The following is a 24,516-nucleotide window of genomic DNA, read 5'->3' on the forward strand; positions in this document are numbered from 1 at the left end:
ACATAGGCAGCATGTGCACTGCCTTGCACTCAGCCCTTTATCTTACCTAGGCCTTCTGCTGGCATCATGCAGCCTTAGGTCAAGTTCAGGGGTGAGAAGCAGGAGAGGAAAGGAAGGCAAGCTGTATTTAAAATACCTGAAATAACATGAGGGATGCTTGCAGAAGTCATTTTTAAGAGTAGAAGTAAGTAACAAAAATAAAAAAAAACAACTAAAGATACATTAATACAAAATATATTTTGCTATTGACTTTAGAGGATAGAGGTCGCTTCCTCTTTTTGTCCACTTTTTTTCTCCTCTCCTCTTTATCCTCCCCCTTAATGCAAAGTAATCAAGCTGAATCTCTGAGAAGTCAATGAAAAATTCTAACCTAAACTACCAATCTGCTGTTGTTCCTTGCACATGAATGACTACGAATCATTTTCATGTTCACACATTTGCAACCAAAACTAATTAATGAATGAACAGATTCCCTATATTCCCATGCTCTTTAAGACGCACCTGAAAGTCATGTAGACCTCGGCCACAAAGACTGAGGTAAGGATGTACAGCTCTCCAAGGCTGGTTAACCAGCTGAGACTTTCTGTCTCTGCTAATGCCAGCGAAAAGGATAGGCACCTCTGGAGAGCTGTTCAGCACAGCTATCTCAGTCAGTTGTCTTCAAGTGAAATAAATCTCCATTTGGAAATGCCTACCTCTTTATTCATGAACAGTAGCAGAAATCTAACTGTTAGCTCAGGCAATTTGTCTCTTTTATGGTTAAAGTTAGGTGAGACGAATGTACAGCTCATTGTCCACATTCTTTGGTCACAAGGTTCACTCTGCAATGACCGATAAATATAGAGCTGCCACCCAGCATGAGAGATGTGCATATGAAATCAGTCAACACATGAATTTCAACAGATTCACATTTGGATCATTAATTATAGCAGACCTTTGGGTCTGCCCCTTGCAGGTGCCTTAGTAGTGGTGGTAATCACATTTATTTGATAGTAAGAAACACTTTTGGAATCATACAGAAAGTACTGTAAAGAAGGTGCTGAGTAGTAGCAAACCTAAGGGACACACAACAAATTAAAGAAGAACAGTAAAAGATATGGATGATATCTGGGATGACAACAAATACAATGTTTCTTCTATAAAGAAGAGAGAAGTGGGATAGGAAGATTGAGTTGAGTTAAATAGAGTACACTATGCAGAAAAACAAGGTTAGGTGAAGGGACTGAAGGTCAGATGGGGTAAGGGGTGTTTCTTTATCTCATATCTAGAAAGTAACACAGAAACCTTTTCCTTGGGATCAGTGGGCATTCCAAATCCATGTGAAGCTTTTAAACTGAATATGGAAGAAAACTTGTGCTTGGTATTATTGATTATTGCCCATTAGAGCTTGTGTGGAGACCATTAAGCTCATTTCGCTTCAGATTATGGAATAAACTAAAAGGTGAAAAGTTTGTTTTTCATCCACTGTGCTAAAGAACCAATATCTTTTTTTTTTACATTAAGCAACTGTGAAAGGAAAGACTGTACAACAACTAGAAGTATAATGTAAATATCAAGGTTACCAAAAGTCACAGAGCAACCTTTCCAATAATCTGAAGTGGTGATAGAAAGAGTAATACAGTAAATTTATATTGATGCAGCAATCATTAACCCTACACCCTTACTTTGATTTGCACTAAAGAGGCAGCTGACTGTATTTTTGTGTTCTGTTTTTTTATCCCATCAAAACTGTTTAGCAGATTGGCAAGTTTACTGTCTATGAGTATACATGTGCATATGTGTGTCCACCTGTGTGTCTGCGAATGTGTTTGGGAACATATATAATATTCTAAGTTCCTTATGTTACAAAATAGTGTGCATATATTATTCAGATATTTTAAACATGCATTATTAAAGATCACTTAGGGGGGCTCAATTACGTGAATCCAGATTCTGCTACTTTAGAAGGTGCTGAGGAACATTACTTTGGGCAGTGGTACCGAAATATTTAAGATTCTCAGGAAATGAGTTACTCATGCAGAATCTGACCCGAACTGTTATTTCCACAGATCACTGTGAACAATTATTTATGTTCTTAGTTTTATACAGACTCTGTTGTCACTCCTCTCTCCCCTATATTCTGTGGCTTGTCCTATCCTTTGTAGAGGAGCCTTTGTACAGCTAGAGATTGTTGGAATGCTTGAGTCACTTACCCACATAAACCAGTGACTACTCACATTATTTTTCAGTGACAAAGATTTGAAATCCTACAGTGGACAGGCAACTTTAACTGGAAAACAGGGAAAGGCTATTTAATACTGAAATAAGTAATCAGGAAGCAAGTATCAGTGAATCATTAGGGTGTTTAAGAAAAAATAAACAGAAAAAAAGTAACTGAAAAAGCAAAGATAAAATTAAACAGTAATGATGATTTATAGTAAGATACTCTGAGACATGACAGAAGTCTCAGTACACCAAAAGGAAAATCTTGTTTGCTCAAATTATTTGTTTCTTCTGTCTAATGAATGTAATTCTAATATACAAGTGATAACACTGGCATTTCTTTGAAGTGTTGATTCAGTTTAATTATGAAAATCACCAAGGTATTTTCTGGCTGCTGCATCACTCCCTGTACTAAGATTAATCACATCAACATCATTCATTTAATCTTCAAAGAGTAAGCAGTTGTCCACAAAAGCCTTCAAATAGCTTCATTAGTGCAATTTTTCAGACTCAAACACTTATCTGGCAGCATATGATTGAGAGTAAGGAAGGTCATTATATTCATCTGTTTCTTAATCCAATTTATTTTTTTAATGTTTCTACATTTCTTTTGTGGATAAGTTTAAGCTCCACATTCTTGCCCTTTATTATGGACAATCAAACCATGTGCAGTTCAAACACAGATAAAATACTTGATGGCTATCATGATTTACTCAGTTTGCAATGGGATGAATTTGAGCCAGAATGTGCTCCTCTTCAGAGCTCTGCACTGATTTAACATACAGATTGTTTCCGTCACCAGTCATGAGCACAAAAGAACTTAAGATGTATTTGCTCAAATATGCAAATAGAGTTAAAAAGGTGAGACACAGAGTGATGTGCCTAATGTTTTCAATGCCAGACTGAGACCTATTAGCAATGTTTTGAAATAAAAATAAGTCCGGCCTCTCCCTATTACTAATATTTGATTACATGCTAAAAGCATCATCTTCTTCAGCCTCCCATGGATGCTGAAAAGACCTTTCCTTGTTTTATATTACAAACTTCTCTAGCACAACCCTGTGCATTGTCAAAGAATCATGATACCCAGTGACCAATTAGCTGAAATTGTGCCACAGTCTTTGATTAGTTTAAATTTTTTAAAAATATAGCATTGCAACCCAACATATTCACACTGAATGTGAGAGCTCACTAGCAAGATTGCAATGACAACCTGGTCAGACACAATTATCTTACCTGCATAACAGTAAAATAGCCACTGATCAAAATGTGCTTAGTTCTAGTATTGAGAACCAAAGCCTCCAGGTTTAGTTTTGAAGCTTTAAAAACCAAACACTTTATTAAAGTTTCTGCTAAGACATTTGCCTACAGCTGTCAGTGGATTTCGTAAAAAATTTCATCAATCAGAAAAGGGGAAGCCTTGAGATGTTGGGCAGTGAATATATTTTTTAAAAAATATAGATTATTTAAATAACGATAAATTATAAAAAGAACTATTACAATGAATTAAAATTGTCCTTCTGTTTAATTTAAGGTGAGAAAAAAAATCAATTTTGCATTCAACAGAAAAACTTGGGCAGAAATTTACAAAAATGTATCTTAAGGCTCTGGTGGATTGCCACAGTTGCAAATATACCAGTCATTCAGAGGCTCCCCAAAAGGAGGCAAAGATGTGTTTGAACCACTATGATATTTGTTTTATTTACTAGATATAGTTTAGAGAGAGGAGCACAGGAAAGTTCCGTAGCTAGAAACCTGTGTATATGCTTCAATTGTCCGTGTATCCCACATAGCTATTTTCATTCCTTTCCCTGGCGTATAAACAGCACTCACGCTCCATCTTTGGTTTGCAGTGATATCTAAAATCAATTGCTATATGAAAAAACAGCATAAAACACAGACTCCATGTGTCTCTCAATCTAACCACTCAAAGGTTAGATAGGTGAGGCTTTTGGAATCAAGGGTCCCCTGCACAAGCAAGTATTTTCTTTGTTCTTAAAAAAAAAGAGAAAAAAAAGAGAGAAAAGTCAGTATTCTCAAAAGCAGATGGATAACCTAATACCTCACTTGCACCTTTTTGTAGATAAGACTGCCCCAGCTTCGGTGCAGAGTGGAAAATCATAATCTGGTGCAATACTTATTCATGGTGGAGAAGATTAAGGCATATCACAAGATGAGTTTACAATGCAGGCTTAAGTTCTTGAGTTGATTTATGAAATCCAGTAGACTGTTTTTCTCCTGGTGAGCTTTTTGGCTAGAGAAGAGTCATGCTGGGGGACTCCTCACTCATGACAAGAGATTGAGTCATGGAAATCAATTTTGTTTAGAGGAGAGGTCAGGATGCAAGAAAGTCACAACAACTATAATAGTTACCACAGATGAAGTGACACAGAAGCCACAAGAATGTGTCTCCATTGGTATTTATCAGACATTTGTCACCTGGATATTTCAAGCTGCGTTGATATCCCATCCTTAGTTCGAGGTGTTAGACTCCATATATATCTATTGCTATTCCAATATATCAGAACTTTCCATGCAGGAACCGAGGGCCTCTGTGGAGGATTTTTTTTTTCTTTTGTTTTGTTTTGTTAAGAAAAAGAGCAAGTTTGGGCTTGGAGAACTGTACTTTTTAAAACCTTTCCCTGAATTGCTTTCAGGTCTTGTCCCTGGATCTTGGCAGTATGAGGCCACATCATTTCAAACTGTGAACAACAGAGGGAATGACCAGACTCATCCTGCAGTTTGTCCCACTTCACTGGAATACTTAGAAATTCTTATGCAAAGTAAGCTTATTTCTGCCTCTACTTTCCCTCTGCAGGATGTGGTGGAGTGAGGGCATAGCTACTCTATTGTGCACTTTTAAACAGGAATCTTTATGAAAAAGAGCTGCTGTATATCCCTGGAATCATTTCATCCAAAGAGTCATCTGCAGTCATGGTTCAGTACTAAAATCAGTATGTTTCTAATAATTTAGCCTTAAAGGGCTATAATCCTTGGGTGACATTTAAGCTCTCCTTTTCACTTCTCCTTTTTATTCAGACAGTGTTATCCTCAGGAGCCCCAAAGCTTCTAGGTCTCAATCAGGCCTTAAAAGAAAGCAAATTCTTCAAACAGGTCTTGCTGTGAAAAATGTAGGTATTATATGCTACCGTTCTTTATTGTTCTCCTCAAATCTCAGTTTCCCTAATTACACATTACGTCTCTGAAAACTACGAATTATATAATGAGTCTAACCAAGACGTATGCTGCAAGTACTGCTTCAGTTATCAGGCAAAGATAGGAAAATAAAGCTAATCATTGGGAAAGCATTTTCAATTAGTCTGCCTCACTGTGTCCATTTACAAGGCATTCATTTATGGTGGTTGCTTTTAATTTTAACAGTAAATGAACTTTTGCTGCTAAAGTAGGAACAGATCCCTGAGTAAGTGCCAATACACAGGACAAATAAATAATCAATTAAGGATGTATTTATATCTGAAAAGTAAGAGAGAAATAATCTGTAACCCTTAAAGATGACCGTGAATACAAATATATTTAGATCAGCCACTAAAAGTGAATTGGGATTCACCTCTCCAAGGGTCATGATCTGCCTTTTTTTTTGTATTACAGATACATGAGTTTTCAATCAAAACTGGTACCAAGTAAAAAACCTTCTTCATAGAGCATGAAGAAGTAGAGATTCACCTTTCTGACCACCTTCTTTCCTGTCTTCTATATATTCTCATAAAATATTTACTCTACTTCTGAATGACCACTCTGATTATCCTCAGACTCCTTTTCAGATTCCCTGATGATGTCATGGAAATGTTAAACCCATTATGCTAAGCTAGGACCTCCATCTACTGTGACCTCTTGGCACTAGCTTCTGAGGACAGCATGATACTTTTACATAAAAGTTAGTCTTCCTTTGGGTCATCAATAGATGGACTCAGCACTTCAGTCAACACCAATAATACTTAAGCAAGGCAATTTAAAAAGTTCAAATCCATTCTGTGCTTACAATAAAGCAATTAAAATGTCTTTTAAAACATACCATTATTTTCTATTGGAAAATAAGCATTTATATTATTTCATGGATCCACCCCACAGGTAATACATGGCATTCCTTTTCATTAAGCTATAAAGGAAGTGATTACTGACTAGCACCCTGCTCTAATTATCTTTAATGTAGTGTTTCAAATTGATCATGCATAATGCAATTAGAAATCATAATTAAATTAATTTATATTGATTTAAGCCTTTATAAGTTGTTAATAACCGTGACCCATTACATTAATTCCTACAAGCCAACATTAAAATTTCCAATATGCTGAAATATTTCCCTTTTTCCCCCTTCCTCGTGTCGGGCACTGCTGCAGGAACTCACAGGGGATGCCGGTCGAGGCACGCTCCCGGGCAAGCGCTCCCGTGGCCGGCGGCTCTAGCCTGGTCCTTCGTATTCCCGGCGCGAGAGGGTGCTGGGGAACGAATCGATGGCTGGCTTTAATGCGGGAATAATGACCGCTACCCGGGCTGACAGCCGCCCCTTAGATTTCCATGGAGACAGAAAGACCCCGGCAGCCGCCCAAGGGGAAAACTCGAGGGTTGGGAGTCAGAAAAGGGCGGGGGGGGATGTCTGCTGAAGGAGAGAAGCCCTCTCCCCACCCCTTCCCAAAAGCCGCTCGTGCAGGAGCTCCCCTCCGGCCGCAGGGAGGGCCCCAGGGGGGCTTTCCAAGGCGAGAGATGCAGCGAGACCCGCGGGGGTCCCGTGTGGGAACGCCCGGGCGGGGGGTGCAGGCAGAGCCGGCGGGGCGAGGGAACGCCGCGGCTCCCGGGGACATGTGCCCGTGGCTGGAGCCGGCCTCCGGCCCCACGGAAGGCTCCCATACCTCCCCTCACCTGACACAGATCTTGTTCTGTCCCATCCTCCCGTCCCCATTCCCCTTCCCCCAACCCAAAAGCTCTCGTGAAAGTTATTTTCCCCCAACTCCAATTAAACTCGTACAACATGGCCCCCTTTTCGGAAGAATTATGCATAAAAACAAGAAGCAAAACATCCAGCGTGGGATGTCACGGGCCAGGCAGTGCTCGCAAACGGGTGTACTTCCACCCTACCCCTGTCAGACACCTTTCATCAGATGCGAACGCTCCAGGGTCAAAATAAGTTTTTCAGTGAAAAAGATATCCGGCTATAGTAAAATCTTACAACGGGGGGTGTCACGAATCATTTAAGAAAACAATTTATGCTTAAATAATATTTCCTTTAAAAAAAATTCGGGGTTTGCAAACCAGAATTTGATTTAAGAGGCATAAATTCTATTATATGTACAATTTAATCACGGGGTATTTAAAATAGACATTTCCATCTAAAATCCAATCAGAAATCAACACAGTACCTCGAGGCATTAAGATGATCATCTCCATTTTGCATTCGTAAACTGGTAGAAATAAATGTGACTTGTGGATACCAAGAGGTCAAGTACGGCTGCTCAAATATTTTTCTTACAAAATGACGGATTTATTAGACAAATAAGTGGCCCGGCTGATGCAAAACCCCCAGTGATTGAATTTTGACGTTAAGTCAACAACAACTCGAACTACATCAGTGCTCCAAGATTTAGTTATGATGGTAGAGATTACTGAACAAACAGGAGGCAGAAATGAATACAGATTTCCTAGGATCTGCCCCTGGCACCCTCTTCTTGACATTCGCCTCCATATGCTATCCCTATTCATAGTGTATTCTAATTAAAGGACTGGGCTATGTCTTCTAATTTTACAAGAACTTTTAAATAATTAGTCTGGTGTGTGTTAAAAGGGACAGCTTCAGACATAAGGGGATTTCAGTCCCTTTAGGATCTCTCCCCGGCTTTGCAGTTAACACAGTCCCTTCCATGAGGAAGGGTGGAAAACGCCTCTGATTTGATTGCAGAAAGATATGAACCCTGACCAAACTGCCGTATGCAAACACAGACGTCCTCGGTTCATTTCCATCCCATCCAAAGAGAATAGTTTGGGGGGGGTGGGGGGGGGGACGGGACGACGGACGACGACACACGACACGGATTGACGGGCGGGGAGGTGTATTTGGGATTTTGGTGCAGGACTGGGGGGTTTTTCCCCCTTCCCAGTGTAAAAGATGTTGAGGGTTCAGCATTCCTGCGAAAATCCCACGGATTCGAATCGCCTATGAAACAAGGTTGGACTGCAGCCTGCATAGCCTCGACAGTGGAACCTCTACCACGCTGAACCTGTTCCCTCCCTCCTTTTCCCTTCCTCTCTCCTTTCCCCCAGCCCCCCTCCCACCCTACAGGTGTGTGTATCTAAGCGAGTCCCCCGGTCTGAGCGTTGTTAGCCGGCAGGGAGCAAGGCGTGTGCTGGAAAACCTGCGTGAGCTGGGCGAAAGCGATGTTATCCTTGCTTCATTTCTTCAGCGCTTTGGAGCGTTACTTTTACTTGCTAATCACGAAGGGGCGCTTAAATAATTGAGAGTACGTTTAAGCATAAAGCAGTCAGTTTCTAATCTTTTCAGGGGGAAAGGGACTAATCTGCACCTGCTGTGAGAGCCCTTTTTTTATTTATTCTGTATATTACTTCCACTCCAAGCTGGACCTGATGGCTCCAATTACAGTTGAGCCTTGCGGAATCCATACTCTCCCTTTTGCAGCCCCTTTCTCTGCTATAAACTTTTCCTTGACAGAGGAAGCAGGGGGATCTTACCAGACACCATTTAGCTGAGATTATAATTTATTTATTTTTTAAGAGAAGCTCTTCAGAATTCCCAAAATCTCCAAATTTGCCTTCTTTCTATTGCCTCCACTGTCTCATATGCATATTTGTAGAAAAGAGAAGCATACACTGGCTGCCACAGCGATCTGGATTATTTTTTAATAGGGCATGGTTCGAGAGGAGAGTTTTAACGTAGATTTTCTCTTATTTAGCATTTGGGAAGAAATTATATAGGAAGCCTTTCTTCTACTACCTATTTTCACTGCCGGGTTTTTACGTTGGATAGAGGCTTCCCAGAGTACTGCCACAGTTAATTCCAGATTTTTATTTCTGTAACCTACTTAGGATGCAAAAAGGAGAAAAAAATTCCCGTCAAATTAAAGTGAGTCCTCCTGTCTTGCCTGCTCCCAGCAAATAACTTGCAGCACCTAATAAATCCAGATGGAGTTCCTCATATAGCCCGGTGCAGAAATAATTATTGTCCTGGCTTGTTTCATGTCAGAGGCCTCTTTGGCTCATCTGTCATGAAACCAATTTCACTTTATTTACATCCATTTGCTAGTTTAATTACTGTGCTGATGAATAGCCTGAAGGAATTAAGTTACGAGTCTTTGGAAACCTAAAACGACAGATATATGGGTTACCTCTTAAATAGAGGAAGAAAATGATGGGTGGTGTGTGCACCAAAATTTAAAGGTAATAAGAGCCTTTCCCTAGCTAGGTGGAAATGCAGAATCAACTGATACTCAGCCCGTGCATTTACCTCTGTCTTGATGTAAAGTATTGCTTAGGAAGGCATTCATATTTTTGCAGATTTAATGCAATCTGTATTAAAGCATAGGTTCCAGAAGACGGGTGCCAGCTGTAGGTCTAAGCACAGATGCACTCATTATTTTTCCAGCCACCAAAAGGGGAAAAAAATGTTAAAAAGTAAGGCTGACTTCAACATAACCTATGCACTTTACCATATAATACATATCAATAGGGCTACTATCCTGTGTTTGCAATGGCAGAAATTGTCTCAAGCTCTTTTCCCTCCAACTTGCCTCTCTGTGGTGTCCTGTACCAACAGAGGGAATTCCAACCAGCTACAGGATACTGTGCTTTTTGTGTAAGCCTGCAAAAACACAGTTTGTCCTCGTGTTAAGCGTCCCTGCTGTAGCTCACGTCCTTTTCCTTTCTTCGGGTATTTTTTCACCATTTACAGCACATCCATGCGTGTCACTTGACCTGGAGATCAGGCATAGAGACCAGCCCCATCCACCTCCACGATCCCTACTGCAGGATCCTACCATACTGAAGTGAACCCATTCTCCCCTCCTCCACCGCTCAGTAACTTTCCTGAGCCGCTGTAGCATTTTATAGTAATCTAGTATTTCAAAACTTTATGTGGCGTGTACCTGAGCAAAAGGTCAGTCTCTTTTATACTCTCTTTCATTCACTGTGAAAGATAAAATAATAATTAAAAAAAAATAAATTAAAAATGGCAGCGGTCTCGGAATTGGGTTGGAAATGTCGATTGTCTGAGTTGTGCCCCCGAGTGCCCCCGAGTGCCCCTGACGTGTCACCTACGGACTGGCCAAGAAGGTTCAGGAGGAGCCCATGAGAGTACGTTCATTCTAACCCTGAAGAGAAAGTCCCCCGAAAACCCTATCCTCCAAACAAAATTGAGAAACCAGACCTGAGAGCCCGTGCCTCTTCTTGAGCACTGAGCCTTGACGTTAGATACATCAAGGCACCTTTATTTGCCTGAAACACAGAAGTTTAGGTGGTCCCGTTTTGAGGGCTGCATAAAAAATTTATGTACAAAAGGACTTTTACACCTCTCTCTTACACAGGCTGCTTCTTCCCCTTCTCCCGGTAATATTGCGGATTCAATACTTTTGTGGATCTCACGTGGGACAAACCTTCCTTGAAGAAATGACGTGCAGCAATAGGTAATAGGGGAGATAAAAGTGGTGAGGACGGCCAGAGCTCTGGCTGTCTATAGGGGGGATGATGTTTGGCTCGCTAGAAAAAGGCTTCCCCTCAGAGACACCCTCCGCAAGGAGAAGGCTGAAGGGGCACACAGAGATCCGCTTTGTCACAGAAGTTGAGTAGCACTTTAAAACCAAATCCTTTGCCAGGCGAAACGTGACACATTTCTCCCTCCTGCCTCAAATCTCGCTACCGGCTGACCTGAGTTGGTTACACGAGGGTATAAAAGAGCAGATCAAAAGAGAATTACAGCTGCCTGTTCGAGGTACTCCGGGTCTTTATATCTGAGAGAAATGAAAGGAGAAAGTGTACAGCAACATACAGTGGGGTATGAAAAGCTCCCTTCCCCCGCCGCCTCTCTCCTCTTCTCTCTCTCTCCCTTTGATTAATAGATCCATGTGGCTAACGGCCTGACATATGGTGTGCGAAGCAGCTTGAGATGGTACCTCAGGCATACCCTACGGCCATTAACATATTACAGGCTTCTGTGCAGCCACAGACGGACAGAGAGAGAGCCAGACAGACAGACAGCCTTCCCTTGGACCGCGCCGCCCGCCGCGGCCCCGCTGGAGCTCTCCGCTGTGCTGAAGCTCCGCCGCTCCGCTCCGCCTGCGCGCAGCCCGCCCGCGGCGCCTCCGCCGTGACAGGGTTCAAAAAGCAGGCGTGCACGCACAGGCGGATTTGAAAGTCCTGCGCCGCTTTCAAACGGAGAGGTGGAAAGCAACATCGGCATTACTCCTTGCGCTTAATATAGGGATCTACCTCCCCCCCCCTTTATTTATTTATTTATTTATTTTTTTAATTCCAGGAAAAAAAGGTATTGCTATATGTATAAATCCTTTACCACAGAGTACTCAAAAATCGCCTTGTGTAGAACTCGGTCGCATTTATAGTGCAGAAAAGACATTTTTGTAAATGACCCAAAAGTTTAGAAACTCGCATCCATTGCACCTGGCAGTGAGGAAGAGATCTGATATTAGGAGGGTGGAATTATATTAAACAAAAGAGTGGCTTTAGAATGCAGCAAAACCTAAAGTTTGTTTAATCCATTTCAAGGATTCTGGCAGAAACATACATCACTCCCTACATTTTGCCTTTTATTTTCCTGAAGATAACTGCCCCGACTCTTTGGAACTTTGTTCTGGCTGTTTTGTTGGGAAATAAATGCTAACACCAGATTAAACGTTTCAGATAGCTTCATCTTCTGATTTCAGGAAAATAGTGTTAATAAGGAGCTTTGATGTTGTTTTACTTTCAGACTGTGTGCCTTAAGGCAGAAAAACGTATAAAGGTACCTGGGAAAGTAAATTGCCAGAAGCAAAGAGCACCTCCCTTTCAAAATAGTGTAAGTACTCTTCTCACCTACATCAAACCGATCTTATGCAGAGCAGCGCTAGCTGTTTTGAGGTTTGTTGGCTTTTGCAAATATCTCTCCTTTCAATGCACACACGACGACGTGTGCTCCTGTGTTTATGTGTGTGCACATTTCAGTATTATCAGTTGCTAATGAAACTGAAGATTACAGGGGTAAATACGGAAGACTCATTGCTGTAGCTACTTTTTTATTGTAATTCTTTTCTTTTTTTCCAAATAAGACTATAAAACCCCGTGGGGAAAAGCCTCCTAGAGATGTGTGGTGAGGAGTAAAGCCGATGCAACGTAAGTAGAGAACTGTAGACCTCCACCACGCTGAAAAAAAGCCCAGAATAAAAGTTTCGCACGATGTATATACATCTGGGGTTTTCCTAGCTATTCCGCCAGGAATCTCCTCTATTCTTTCGGGAGCCCAGAACAGCAGCACCGCAGATTCCTCACACACAATCAATACATTTTGCATAACACGAGTCTCTCTCGCACGCTCTCCTCTTCCTCCCTCTCTATTTTGCTTTGCCCTTCGTCGGTGGACGGGGTTTCTACAAGGGGCTTTTCTTTTAAGAAATTAGCGCCGACGATAGAGTCTCATAAGTAAAACCTGCTTTCTCGTGTCAAAAATTTCACTGCAGCCCACCACAACAACCTTTCAAGCATGCAGTTCGGCTTCAGACAGACACAGCTTGTCTTTCTCCAGTTTCTCCTCTCACCCCCTCCCTTTCTATTCCTCTTACAGCAGTGCTTTAATAAAGTCACATAAGTGATTGAAATTAACATAAATCATTATTAGTTATTAGGATTTGCTCTAAATTACTCTGTGAATATAACACCAAACCCCATCTGCCACTCCTGCTCTAGCAGCAATAGATTGCAGATAAAATAAATGTCCTTACCCCATTAGAATGTTCCTGTCTCTGTAGCCAAAAGCCAAACAAAAGCAATAAATACAGAGCTTTTTTCTCTCCACTATTCAGCTGTGACTGTTTTCATCAGCTCTTCCTCTAGAAAAGCTCAATAGCTGCCTGAAAATATTGCATTTTATATCACCAAAGGGCGATTAATATTGCATTAACTGTATTTAACATTTTTTAAGCGCGAGTAATCTGAAATGAGTAAGTTTCTGATACTAAATACAGGGGATGTCAGAGCTGGTGAAAACAGCTTAAAATATCTGTATAAACAGATTATTTGTTTCATACTTTGTATTTTTATAATGTTATGGTATAGTGTGCTCTGTTTGAAGTAGAAGAAGCCATGCTAATGGTCTGTTTAAAGTATTCTGACACTGTCTGGAGACATCCAAGTCTCTGCCTTCATTAAATGTTTATTGTCAACACTTCAGTGAAAAAAAAAGTCTTGTGTAAGTGAATTTCCACTGCTGGATGCTGTCAACACTTTGTTTTATTCTGATCCGCGTGTACAAAAGTTTGTATACATTATGCTGAAGTGAAGAGCGACAGAGATTTAGTGAGCTATAATTAGTTACCGAGCAAACTTTTGTTAGTAATTCCGTTTACATAATGACCATAATCAAGGGCTAAGTTATGTATATCGGCGCCTTGTCTTCTTTCCGCGCAGCCCGTAAGAAGATGTATTCATGTTAACATGCTGTCCTCTTGTCAAGGAACACCTTTTTTAAAATAGAGTAAAACAAACAAACTAACTAACTAACTAAAACAAAACCAAAAACGCCACACCCACAACTTTTACATCTTCTAGCTCTGGTTCACAATGTTAAATTGCTTTCTTCTACCCGGGCAAGGGATGAAAAACCGCCTCGGTCCTTCTCTGCACCCCGGTGTTTGCAGCATGAGCTGGTGTCTGCTCCCGCTGCTGGACCCGGGATTGGGATGGTTTGTCCCCGCACCGAGACCCGCCCCGTGCTAGAGCCCGTGCGAGCAGGAGGGATGGTTGGCATTCCTACCCAACGAGGCATTCTGGAGACTTTTATGACTCACTTATGAAAATCAGTGGGAAGTTACAATTTGTCTTCAACGTACCAGGGCCGAATGTCTTTTTAAGAAAATATTAAATTAATTTTTATATAAAGCCTTTTAAATACTTCAGTCTTTAGACTGATTAACGTCTTACAACATATTTTTTTAATTCCCCCCACCCCCGACTTCCCGATAAATTATAATTTTATATTAAAAAAAAAAAAAAAAAAGAGGTGTTTAACCACGCTTCCCCACAGAATTAGAGATGCTTTGGTATACTTCGGTAAGCAGGCTGAAGGAGTTAAAATGCAGTTCAAAGGAGGACTCCTGCTTTCCCAGAGGGGCTATGACTCCAATTTGGGAAGCAGATTTTGCATACACAGCTGCCTCTGGACGACCAGCCACGGCGAGCTCCCGGGCAGGGCTTGACTGGTAACACCGCCATAAATCCGCACCGGCGCAGGGACCGACATCCCCGGCCCCCTCTGCCCGCGGAAACATCGCGCTGAGCCCGCCCCAAAGTTGCATCTTAAACCAGCAGGCGGAGAGGGATCCCGCTGGGGAGGGCGAGCATCCCGCGGCGCTTCCGCTCTCCGCGGAGGCAGGAGGCGCGGTGGGGGCCCCGCACCGACTGCTGCTGCCATCGGTGGTGCGGAAGCAAAGCGGAAAGTGCGTTACTGTGCCCGCGGGCTCTCCCTGCGCCTGCCCGCCCCCAGCCGCTGCCCGCCCTCCTGGCGACGGGGCTGGGGCCCTTCGGTGCAGGCGTGCTTTCTGCTACTGCTGCCTCTTCAAAGATTTATATGTGACATCTTAGTTTAAATTAACTTTTGAGCCCTGGGTTTCATTCATCCATCTACGCACCCACCCACCAGCAGCCTGTCTATCTATCTTTCTACTATACGAAGAGACTTGCTTGAAGTTTTACCACCTCGGTCTCGTCTCTGGGACCTATATATTCAGCTGACCTATATATTCATCTACTGCTTTTATCCCAAACTGAGCCTCCTTCAGGTGCGAAAGGGTTGCAAAGGAGGAAAAAGAAAAAGCTTTCCGAAAGGGGAAGGAGGGGAAGCGGCGGGGGGGGGGGGCGGGGGTGTCGTGCAGCACGCCTCCCATCAAGCTGTCTTGACAACAATTACTAAAGTTTTTAATTAGCCTCTTGTTATAATTCATTTTATTAATTTTCTAAATCTCAGCCCATGAATTATTAACAGCGGCCCCGTAATTGTGTTTGCCGCGGCGCACGTGATGGCGGCGGCCCCGCCGCGCCGCTCTCCCCGCCTGGGTCCCCTCCGCGCCCCGGCTGGGGAAGGGGCCCGGGCGGCGCCGCGCCCCGCTATTTTATCAACTCTTAAATAACATAATTACCGATAATCACACCCTCGGCTGGCAGGTGGAAACAGGTTCCCAAGCGGATTAGAATTCTGCTGCTGATCTTTTAAAAATCAATTAGGCTTGCCTCCGCTTTGGAATCAGCAGGTAAATATAATAAAGCTTTAAAAAAAATAGCGCCGGCTGAAAAGCGAGATATAAATAACTGGAGGGATTTAAAATCGTTTGGGAAATGCCAGAATAACACAGGGCACCACTGGCGGTATCAAGCTTTATGTGCTCGAGTCCGTCAGAGTTAAAATAATTATCTTTCGACAAATCTATTTCTCTTCGGAGGAAAGGGGGAACACGGGGAGGCGGGGAGGGAGGCACATAAACCATAAAGTCAGTGCTGTAGGACACTTCATTCTCCTTCTGGGGAGCCTTTTTACTTGTTGAACCAGGACCGAATTAGTCTTAATATCACAGGAGAGTAAAAATCAATACGACCGTGGCAGTGGGTGTCTGTTACTCACTTATGATGGCCTAATCTAAGTTGAAAGCAAGCAGAGAGCAAGTGTTAGGCAGAAAATCCGGGAGCCAAACCGGGTCTCACGGATTTAGGACTGGAAAATCACACTAGGAAAGCGGCGAAATACCTCGGTTGTGGAGAAAAAGGCCATTTAGGGGCCGGCAGCACCGAGGTGTTCTCGGCAAGGGGAACAGGCTGGAGTGCGGGAGTCATTAGAGGCGTCGGCCCCTGGCACAAGGGGGGGGGGGGGGGAATATCTGTATTTTTTTGGTCTCAAATTGCTCTTTTGTATGCAAGAGGCTGCAAACTGTTGAGGAATAAATGCGAACGCATGTTCTGCCTCTTCGTCTTTTATCTTACTTTTTTCCTCGGATGCAAAAGTTTTAACAGTTCTTAGTTTAGACGTTATAAATACTCCTTTTCTCTTTTCTTTTCTTTTCTTTTCTTTTCTTTTCTTTTCTTTTCTTTTCTTTTCTTTTCTTTTCTTTTCTTTTCTTTTCTTTTCTTTTCTTTTCTTTTCTTTTCTTTTCTTTTCTTTTCTTTTCTTTTCCTCTCTTCCTTTCACTCTATTTTTTTTGATATTTTTAATAAGGCATTTATTAAAAAGGCCTCATGAGCATTTTGTGGTTTTATGAACTATTCAGATTCATCTGACAGAAAGCAGGACGTTCCGGTTTTGCACAGTTTCCTACCATGAAAAATAGGAAACCCTGCAAAGCTTTTATTTTCACCATCTGTTTTATTAACATATTATTTTTTTCTTTGTACTCGATAAGGATTGTACTTATTACAAAACAAACTCCTCAACTTTTCAATACATACATCGGTCATTACTGTATGATACAAATGTGGTATCGCTTGCAACATTTCAATCGTTTGGGACTGATGGAAAAGAAAACCCAACATTTGTTATTATTTTTATTTGTTCATTCCTGACTCTCCAAAAAATGATACCCGGTAATACTTTTCTATAAAATAATATTTTTACAAATGCATTTATTAAAAATTCTGATGACATTTCAAGTCAATAACAACAGAAACAAGGTAATTTCCGGTGGATGAGATCTATGGTTTTTTAAAAATACCTTTAGTGCTTATTTTTTAACATCAACAGTTGTTTAAAATCACAGCTTTTTTGAACGTATTATTCTCTTCTGAACATCACGTGTCTTGATTCACAGATTTACCGGCAAAATTAAAAAAGATTTGGCTAAAATATGTCTACAGAAGAAATAATCCCAGCTATTAAGTAACTTTTTACATTTGGCATCTGATCTAGTCACAGGTCATCAGAAAATAGAAAGAGGTTCTTTGATCACTTGAAGCAGTAGGTGGCATCCTATACGTTCCTAATGAACAATTGCATTCACAACATAAGGAGAGATCAGTTTAGGATTTTCATATTTATTAACCCAAAATAAAAATAAAGTATCTTGTTACATAATTAAGTGCAATTAGGCCAGTCAGAACAACATATAAACCTGAAACCACCCAAGCTTTTCTTCTTTATACATATTTTGTAGGTGCATAATCCTTTCCAGCACACTGAAAAGAAATACTTCAGAAGTCCTTCTTAAAATTTTACTTTGATTTATATTCTGCAGTTATAGAATAAATTTCAAGAAACACACGCAGCTAATATATAGTTAATTTTATTCGGAGCACCGATTTTCACATAAGAGCTATCTCAAAGTAATGATTTCTGGATTTAAGCAGAAAAATACATCTCTCACTATTTTCTTTTTGGTAGAATTAGTCTTATCATCTAACGGCCATACCTTGAATTTACCAGCCGTGTCTCGGAAATATTTTTTTTTAAATGCACCCAATAATAATAGTAACTATTCTGTTTTCACGTTTGTTTTATTTGTAAGTATGCTGGGACGCATCTCCCTGTTGTATTTTGGCATACAGAAATATTTCTGATAGAAATAAAAGTAATAGAGTAAAGACACAACCAAGGAGAAAGCTCAGCAAACATACATGGACAGGTAGATTATTCAGTGAGACATTTTAGGATCCACACGTGGTTGCAGTTTGTAACCCTTTTATGTTGTTTTGTGCATTAAAGAAAATATTTACAATCGTCTTTCTTATCTTTTTTTTCCCGTTTTTCTTCCTTTTTTTTTTTTTCTTTCCTCTTTTAATTCTAAATACAAGAACGTGACAAGAACGTTTGTGTTTTCGGTGAAAACAGGCAGTTAAACTGTGAGATTACACCATCCACAAAAGATTCTACCAGAAGCTAGTCTATTTAGTGCTCAGTTTCAAAATGCATAGAATGTTTGCGCTGCAAACAATGATACACGAAATAATAATAATAATATTAATAATAAAATAAATAGATAAATAAATAAATAATATAGAGACTTTAACACGGATCTTTCTATGCCTTTTTTTCCTTTTTTTCTTTTCCTTTTTTTTTTTTTTTTTTAGGTCATGTCATGCATAATTTCAGTCTATTGTTTGTTTTGATTTAAACGGAATGGTATTTTCTTTGCAGAAATTCCTTGTTACTTGAAAGCCTTAGTAGTCTCTCTGCAAAAGCCAGAATCAGCGATGGCTTCTGCACGTCGCTGCCCTTTTTACCTAACAAGCCCTGATATTTTTTTGTTTGTTTTCAACTCGCGAGATATGTAACGCACTTTGATAGTTATTAGTACTACCAGCATCGTTTTTATGGTATAGCATCATCGCTTCCAATCCAGGAGACTGTGATAGTGCAAATTGAACCCCACACACCCCTCCCAAAAGCCATCCTCTACATAACGTTTATTATTTACAATAAAAAATTTTTAAGCCCAAATTTTTTTTGTTCCGTGTTTGTTCCTAACATGCAGACCCCTCAGAAACAAATGTTATTTCAAACCCATTTCAAACTGGTGATCTCCTTTGCCTACCGGGTGCAATAACCCTCAGCCCTCGGAAAAAAACAAGGAAGGACCTTAACCTAAATCCTGCATATTTGGTAGGGATGCCGGGGGGCATAGGGTTGGGAGCAGCGGGGAGGGAGGGAGAGGAGAGGACGTACTTAACCACGAGCATTAATGAGTCTGAACATAATCTTTTGCAGAGCATCCCCGCTCTGGCAGGTTTGGCATCTGCCTCCAGATGCATCTCTGCAGAAAGAGGGACCTGTCTTTGGACACAGCTGGAAACGCAAACCACGCAGGCGAGGGAGGAGGAACAAAGGGGCTGTGGAGTAACTTCTTTTTTTTTTTTCTTGTTTTCATTGAGCTAGCTAGGATTATTGAGGCAACAACGGAAAGAGACCGCTCCCGAGCTTTGGGAGGACCGGCTATCCCGTCGGGCTGCGGCGGCTCCCCCGGCCCCGGCCCCTGTCCCATTCGCACCGCTCCCCCGCCACAGACAAGACCCATCGCCAAAGCCTCGCGCAAAACCGCGTTTGAGGAAAAACAAACAAACAAACAAACAAGAAAAACCCAGAAAAAATACCAAAGCAAACAAACAAAAAAAACCCAAATCCAAGCCAACCAAAGAAAAAGTTCCCCACACCAAACCACCGCCGACCTCATTCCTTACCAAGCCAAGGAAAAGAAAGAAAAGCATAAAGTAATGAAAAAAGACCCAAACCAAACGTAGTATCATCATCACCGACAGTTTCGCCTTCCGGGTTTGTTGGTCGGTTTTGTTTTCCTTCGGAAAGTTGTGACTTAGGTTTCTCGGTTTGTGGTTGTTGCTGTCACGGTATTTATTGGTGTGTGTCTGTGTGTGTTTACGCTTTAAGTTGCGCTTTCTCCCGCTTTCTGTCAGGGGTGGGGGGGTAGAGGGGGAATGGGCCCGCAGAAGTGACCCCCGTGGGTTTCCAGAGCGTTTTTACCTCCTCTCTCCTCTTCTCGTTGATGTCCCGGTGTCTTTTTTGTTTTAATAATTGATAGCGCACCCCCCCTCACACACGCACACCCCCCCCTCTCCCCGACTAGTTCGCCTTTAGTTTCTACATCGTCCCGTGGTCCCCAGGAGCCTCCCACGGCGTCTCAGGCGACGGTGGCGGTGCGTGGGCGTCCCCCGCGGCCCCGGCCCGGCCCCCCCCCGGTGCCCCCGATGCTGGGGCCGCCCCTCCCGCCCGCCCCTAATAGGTGGCGGAAAATTTCATCCGTTTCTGCTTCTGTCTCTGGTTGCAAAACCAAACCCGCACCACGTTCTTTTTGAGGTCCAATTTCTCGGCGATGGCGGCGATCTTCTCGGAGGAGGGCCGGGGCTGGACGGCGAAGTACGCCTCCAGTGAGCGCTTCTCTGGGGCGGCGATGGAAGTCCGCTTGCGCTTCTTCTCGCCCCCGTTGAAGAGCTCGGGCTTGTTCATTTTTTCCCGCTGGGCGCCCTCGGCCTCCTCCAGCCAGGCCTGCAGGATGGGTTTGAGGGCGATCATATTGTTGTGGGAGAGGGTGAGGGACTCGAAGCGGCAGATGGTGCTCTGGCTGAGGGAGCCCACCCCCGGGATCTTCAGGTTGGCCAGAGCCGAGCCCACGTCGGCCTGGGTCACCCCCAGCTTGATGCGGCGCTGCTTGAAGCGCTCGGCGAAGGCCTCCAGCTCTCGTGGGTCCGTGTCCGAGTCGCAGATGGAGGCCAGGCCGGCCGCCCCCACCACCGCCGCCGCCGAGGCCACTTGCCCCGCGGCCCCGTGGTGCGCGGCCACCAGCCCCGGGTGCGGCAGCCCCGACGGCATGTTCATGGCGGCCGGGTGCGAGAGGTGGCCCAGACCGTGCATGTGCGAGTGCGGGTGGGCCGAGGTGGAGATGAGGCCGCCGCCGCCTCCGCCGCCGCCGCCGCCGCCCCCGCCGCTGCCGGCCCCGCCGCCGCCGCCGCCCGCCCCGTCGTGGCCGCCGCCGCCGCCGCCTCCGCCGCCGCCGCCGCCGGGCATGAGCGCGAGGGACGGGGAGGTGATGTGGTCGAGGAGGTCGCCGGGCTCCAGCGCCTGGTGATGGTGGTGGTGGTGGTGATGGTGGTGTGCCAGGGGCACGGTGGAGGTGGAGGTGCAGGGCACACTGTTCATGGTGTGGTATGTGGCGTCGGGCTTGAACGGGTGGCTCTTGCCCTGCGAGACAGCGATGTCGACGGCGGCCAGAGCCTCGGCCCGCGCCAGCAGGGTCTCATCGAGGCTGGCGAAGATATTGCTCTGCAGCTGCAGGAGACACAAAACAGAGCGGGGTGCAGGGAGAGAAGGGCAAGGGGGCAGAGATGGGGCAAAGCACGGAGGGGGAAGGGGACGGGCGGGGGAGAGCGTGGGGTTGCGGGAGCGCCGTGGGAAAGGAGGTGGAAAGTTGATGAAGGGGACAGAGAGGTGGGCAAAGTTGGGGTGATCGTACGGGCGGGGAGCCGACAGTAGGATGAGCGTGTAAAGGGGCACGGGGTGGTGGCGGTGGGGAGCCAAGAGGTTAGGGAAGCGTGGTATAGCAGGCGACAGCACGGGGAAGTGAGGAGAAACAGGGGATGGGGTACAATAATGGAGGGGGGAGTGCCGGGGGTGGGGGGAAAGCAAGGAGAGAGCAAAAGAGGAAAAGAAGAGGCGAAGAGTAGAAAGGGCAGGAAGCAAAGGGGAATCCGAAAAGGAGAGGAGGAGGGGGTGAAGGGAAAAAATAAATTGAAAGGAGAGAAATGGAACGAAAGGAGAAAAGAAAGGAGGAGAAGAAACGGATCTGTAACTCTCAGCTGGGGAATTGTGTCAAACACAAGAGCACATAAAACGCATTCCTTTTCAGAGGCCGAGTCATAAAAATTAATACAGAAAGTGGATGAAGTCGGAGACTCGTGTGAACACCGCTTTCAAAAAAGATCACAGGCGCTCAGATGATTGCAGAGGAAGACATGAAAAAAACATTAAGCGCCGCTTGTCAAAATGTGCCTCGCAGCGTTTTTTTATTAATGCACATACACATACATGCAGTATACAGAAAAGAGAGAGAGAGAAAGAAAGAAAAGTGCGTGCGTGTGTAAAAGAGAGAGAAAGAAAGAAAGAAGAGAGCTGCAGCTATCTATCCCTTACCGGTGGAGTTGGTAGACATGCTCTTCTTATTGCTTCCGAGCTGGAGTGTAGAGTGGGGTATTTGTGCTCAGGTAGGGTGGGATGCATGGCAAAATGCGGCTGTTTGCTATTCATGGACATCATCTTGAAGGCTTGGCATGTAAATCCACAAACACTCCTAAAGTCGGGGGAAAAGTGCTCTCCGGGCTCTCTCCTCCCGCCGGGGGAAGCCGCTGACAGCGGTGACGGAGCCGGTGGTGGCGGCGGTGCCGCAGCGGACCCTGCCCCCGCCGCCGCTGCTGCCGCGGTGGCCGGGGCTGGGGTGGGTGGGCGAGCGGGCGGCGAGGCTCCCTCCGGCCCCCGCCGTCTCCCTCACTCCCTCCCTCCCTCCCTCTCTCAGTCCTCTGCCTGCCGCTGCCCGGCGCCGGGCGCGCTGCGCTGCGCTCTGCCCGCACCTGAGCCCCGCATCCCGTGGCTACCGCCGGGCGGGCTCTCGCGAGAGCGCGGCTCCGGCTTTGACAGACATCAGCTGTCTCCCCCCCTTCTCCTTCCCCTTCTCCCTCCTCCTTTTCCTCCTCCTCCTCCTCCTCCTCCTTCTTTTCCTCCCGCCGCCCCCGGTCCCTGCCTCCCCGCGCCTTGTTGCATTTCCCGCAGCCCTCGCCCGTCTCGCCGGGGCGGCGGCGGCGGGGCCGCTCTTATAGAGAACGACACCGAGCACCGGCGGCTGCGGCACCTGTGGCTGCCACACGTGCGCGCTGCGCGGCCGCCGGCGCGGCCCGGGGCGCCCGATGGGGCGGGGATGGGCGGGGTGCGGGGCAGGGCGCCCCTTCTCTGCCCTCGGAGCGGCGGGGGGAACCAGCCCGGCCCCCAGCACTGAAACACAAAGGTGCGCTGCCCCTCCGCGCTGCGGAGCCCCGTCACAGAAAGGGGCGTCCTGCGGCCGCTCCCCGCTCCTGCCACGAAATGTACACCAGCTCCTGGAGAAGAACTGCGGTGGTAGACATTTGTTTGAACGCTCAGAGACTATGGTTTTCCCTGTAATTTAATTTCCCCTCACCTCGTGTAGTTTTAGTGAACATACTGCTGTTCCAGGTGCCGCGGGTGACAGCCGCTGCGCCCACGCGGGGCGTGTGTGCGTGTGCACTCTGCACGGGCAGCGCCGCTGAGGTGAGACTGTGCATCTCCTCCTGCTGCCCAGCCCCAACTCCGCTCCGTGGGAAAACTCAAGTTTCACTGGCGTGGCCTGAAGCAGAAAACAATCACAAACAGAATCTTTCCTTCTTTTCTTTTCTTTTCTTTTCTTTTCTTTTCTTTTCTTTTCTTTTCTTTTCTTTTCTTTTCTTTTCTTTTCTTTTCTTTTCTTTTCTTTTCTTTTCTTTTCTTTTCTTTTCTTTTCTTTTCTTTTCTTTTCTTTTCTTTTCTTTTCTTTTCTTTTCTTTTCTTTTCTTTTCTTTTCTTTTCTTTTCTTTTCTTTTCTTTTCTTTTCTTTTCTTTTCTTTTCTTTTCTTTTCCTTTCTTTTCCTTTCTTTCTTTCTTTCTTTCTTTCTTTCTTTCTTTCTTTCTTTCTTTCTTTCTTTCTTTCTTTCTTTCTTTCTTTCTTTCTTTCTTTCTTTCTTTCTTTCTTTCTTTCTTTCTTTCTTTCTTTCTTTCTTTCTTTCTTTCTTTCTTTCTTTCTTTCTTTCTTTCTTTCTTTCTCTCTCTCTCTCTCTTTCTCTCTCTCTCTCTTTCTTTCTTTCTTTCTTTCTCTCTCTCTCTCTTTCTCTCTGTTTCTTTCCTTCTTTCTCTCTGTTTCTTTCTTTCTTTTTCTTTTTTCCTTTTTTTTTCCTTTTTTTTTCTTTCTTTCTTTCACTCTTTCTTTCTCTCTCTCTCTCTCCCTTTCTCTCTTTCTTTATCTCTCCCTTTCTCCCTCCCTTCGTTCCTTCATATCTTTCTCTGCATTTTTCTCTCTTCTCTCCTCTCCCTCCCGTTTCAGTGGTTTATTCTTTGAATACTCTTGCATTTGAACCAGTTAAGGGTTCACACCAGGGTTAATAGTGCACTATTATGTTCCGTTTTAGAGTAGATTCAATTTTTTCTTGGAGTTGTTTATGGAGTTGGAGGCAAAACTGTGAAAGCAGTGTATCTGCTACTGTGCCTGCGAGATTATTGTGGATTCTTAGCGAACGGTCCAAGGTGAATCCTGTCCCCTGGGGCACGCTGGAGCCGTCCCTCGGTGACTGACCAGATACCACGTTGTTTGTTCCGGCAGGGCTGCGGGCAGGCAAGCCGCGGGGAGAGGCAGTAGGATATTTGGATCAGGGATGTGACAGCCTGGGAGTGCAACGGAATTGTTCTGTTTCTCCTGAACGCTCCTTATTTATGCGCATAAACACAGCCGAAATGGCACGCAGGCAAACGCGCACACAGGCACACACACACACTCGAATGCACATACACACAGAGCACACGCCACAACCCCAGGTGAAGTCCACATCTGTCTTCATAAGCCCTTTCCT

General features: G+C 44.3%; 1 protein-coding gene and 1 long non-coding RNA gene across 2 annotated transcripts; one reads left to right on the forward strand and one right to left on the reverse strand.

Annotated features, from left to right (window-relative positions):
- The first annotated feature begins 4,865 nt into the window (after positions 1-4,865).
- LOC135406953 (uncharacterized) lies at positions 4,866-14,355 on the forward strand. The gene is made up of 3 exons (XR_010426600.1): positions 4,866-4,985; positions 10,749-10,847; positions 12,146-14,355. It is a non-coding gene; the product is annotated as an uncharacterized LOC135406953 (long non-coding RNA).
- A 5,740-nt stretch (positions 14,356-20,095) lies between these two features.
- On the reverse strand, positions 20,096-22,521 carry POU4F1 (POU class 4 homeobox 1). Its single transcript, XM_064645967.1, has 2 exons — positions 22,043-22,521; positions 20,096-21,181 (listed from the first exon to the last, which is right to left on the reverse strand). Exons 1-2 carry the CDS (start codon positions 22,163-22,165, stop codon positions 20,132-20,134), a joined length of 1,173 nt encoding a protein of 390 aa, XP_064502037.1. The 5' UTR covers positions 22,166-22,521; the 3' UTR covers positions 20,096-20,131.
- Positions 22,522-24,516: the final 1,995 nt, after the last annotated feature.

This window comes from Pseudopipra pipra, chromosome 2 (genome assembly GCF_036250125.1).
Source record: "Pseudopipra pipra isolate bDixPip1 chromosome 2, bDixPip1.hap1, whole genome shotgun sequence".
Taxonomy (NCBI): domain Eukaryota; kingdom Metazoa; phylum Chordata; class Aves; order Passeriformes; family Pipridae; genus Pseudopipra; species Pseudopipra pipra.